This window comes from Chenopodium quinoa, unplaced genomic scaffold, assembly GCF_001683475.1.
Source record: "Chenopodium quinoa cultivar QQ74 unplaced genomic scaffold, ASM168347v1, whole genome shotgun sequence".
Taxonomy (NCBI): Eukaryota; Viridiplantae; Streptophyta; class Magnoliopsida; order Caryophyllales; family Amaranthaceae; genus Chenopodium; species Chenopodium quinoa.
Window position 1 is genome coordinate 10163284 of NW_018742204.1, and position 2501 is coordinate 10165784.

Consider the following 2501-nt stretch of genomic DNA (forward strand, 5'->3'; position numbering starts at 1 on the left):
TGGTTTCTACTTCTGGTCACGAGATGCTCAGCTTTTTAGATGCTTTTTCATGGTATCATCAGGTCAGCCTTCATAAAGCCGACAGACTAAAAACGGCCTTCATAACGGATGATGGGGTATTTTGCTATAAAGTCATGTCGTTTGGGTTAAAGAATGCCGGGGCAACATATCTGAAGTTGGTTGACAAGATTTTTGAGAGGCAAAAGGGCCGGAATGTGGAGGTGTAAGTGGATGACACAATTGTTAAAAGTAAGAAAAAGCAGGATCACATAGCAGATTTGAGGGAGACATTTGAAACTTTACGAAAATATCAGATGAAATTGAATCCCAAGAAGTGTGTATTCGGAGTTCGATCAGGGAAGTTTTTAGGCTTCATGGTTAGCGAACGGGGAATAGATGCAAATCCTGATAAGGTGAATGCGGTGCTTGAGATGAAGCAGCCAAAGACAATCCGAGATATGCAAAGGATAACTGGCCGAATGGTAGGGTTAACTCGTTTTATCAGCAAATCAGCTGGTAAGGCACTTCCCTTTTTGTGGTTCTACGGAAGAACAAGGTGTTTGAATGGGGAAAAGAACAGCGGGACGCGCTAGAGGTGGTACGAAATCATTTGAAATCTCTCCCAACAGTTGCAAGGCCGGAAAGGGGGGGAATAGCTGCAATTATACATCTCAGCGTCTCCAAAGACAATAGCTGCAGTGTTAGCAGTGGAGAGGAAGAAGCAACAAATGCCGATATACTTTGTTAGTCATGTACTGAATGCGATAGAGCGCCGGTATCCGATAATTGAGAAAATGGAATTGGCAGTGGTGGTTGCGGCAAGGAAGTTAAGGCCCTTCGGATCATATGTTCGCTTCCTCTCCAAAAGCTTCGCTTAAGCGACTCGCGTTAGAAAGAGAGCGGATAATTCCCCCCGAAGGGGTGGTCTAAGTAAAGCCAACAATCAGTATCGATTGTTGAAGCCAGGGCTTCAACCTAATTCCAAAACACTATGTCACCCTGCCTTTTCTTTTGTGCCGAGACCTTGATTGAGGCTGTTTGATTCGCCAACCTTAGCAAATAAGAGGCAATCCTTCGATTTCGAAGAATCTGCACTTGGCCTGAAAGTCCCATCCCTAGGACCTGTAGAACAAGAAAGCTTCGACACAAGAGATTAGGACAGAGAGGTTAGAGATCTCAAGTTGGTTCATCCAACCAGAATAGTTTGGGTCTCGTTACGCTGTCTTGGATGTTGAGCCGGAAAGCTGAGGGGATCCAGCTTTAAGAGTAACAGGCCAATAAAAGAAGGTTTGTTACTTTTTCTCTAGGGTGAGATAGATGTTCTAATGAATTATCCATTGGAAAAATCATTTCACAAGATGGATACGTCAGGAAGATTGCTAAAATGGGCTGTGAAATTATCGGAGTATGAGATACATTATAAGCCCAGGGTATCAATAAAGGCACATGCCTTGTCTGACTTCATAGTAGAGGCTTCATATACAGATGAAGAAGAAGATATAGGCACTTGGCAGGTTTCAATAGTTTGTAATTTAATGACTGAAATTTAATAAAGTTTTTGGTGTTTTCTCTTCTTTTTATATACAGAGCAATCAAATACATATTTAGCTTATGACATGTTTTTTTTTGCCAACATATAATGTCACAAGTATCTATGGATGGATCCGCGACATCAATAGGATAAGGGGCTGGCATAGTCATAACGTCTCTAGATGGCTAGGTATTTGAGTATGTAGTAAAATTTAAATTCAAGGTAACAAACAACGAAGCTGAGTATGAAGCAGCGTTGGTAGGAATTCAGTTATCTATTGCAGCCGAGGAAAAGCGTTTAGTGCTGACAACTGATTCCCAACTCGTGTCAAGTCAGTACAAAGGGGAGTATGAGACACGAGAGCAATCAATGGTTAAATACCTGGAAAAGATAAATCAATTGACGGCACAACTGCAGTATTTTGAAATAAAGCTTGTGCCGAGAGCCCAGAATGCGCAAGCAGATGCTTTAGCAAGGTTGGCAAGTTCGAGTTTTAATAACTTAGAAAGAACTGTGATGGTTGAGATTTTGGGTGAGAAGAGTATAGATGAAGCACCAGAACAGGTGCTTTGTGTTGATAGTGCCACCCAGTGGTATGATAACAAACTAGCATATCTCGTCCATGGGGTGCTACCGGCAGATAAGGGAGAATCACAAAAGTTGCGAAAGGATAGTGTATGGTTCATTATGCATCAAGGAAAGTTGTACAAAAGAAGCTTTTCATACTATTGATCAGATGCATAAGTAACCTTGAGTCAAAAAGGTTGGTTGAAGAAATACACGAGGTTACATGTGGAAATCACCTCGGACCGAGAGTTCTATTAAGAGAAGCAATGATGAAAGGCTACTACTGGCCGACCATGAATGAAGATGCGGTACGATATGCGAAAGCGTGTGAAAAATGCCAAAAGTTCGCGCCAGCTATCAACCTACCACCAAATTATTTAACACCGATATTAAATCTAATTCC

At 41.7% G+C, this 2501-nt stretch overlaps 1 protein-coding gene across 1 annotated transcript; it reads left to right on the top strand.

The window, feature by feature from the left end:
* Positions 1 to 314: 314 nt before the first annotated feature.
* LOC110722934 lies at positions 315 to 2263 on the top strand. Its single transcript, XM_021902235.1, has 4 exons — positions 315 to 516; positions 676 to 818; positions 1308 to 1514; positions 1754 to 2263. The coding sequence occupies exons 1-4, from the start codon at positions 315 to 317 to the stop codon at positions 2261 to 2263; spliced, it is 1062 nt and encodes a 353-aa protein (XP_021757927.1).
* Positions 2264 to 2501: the final 238 nt, after the last annotated feature.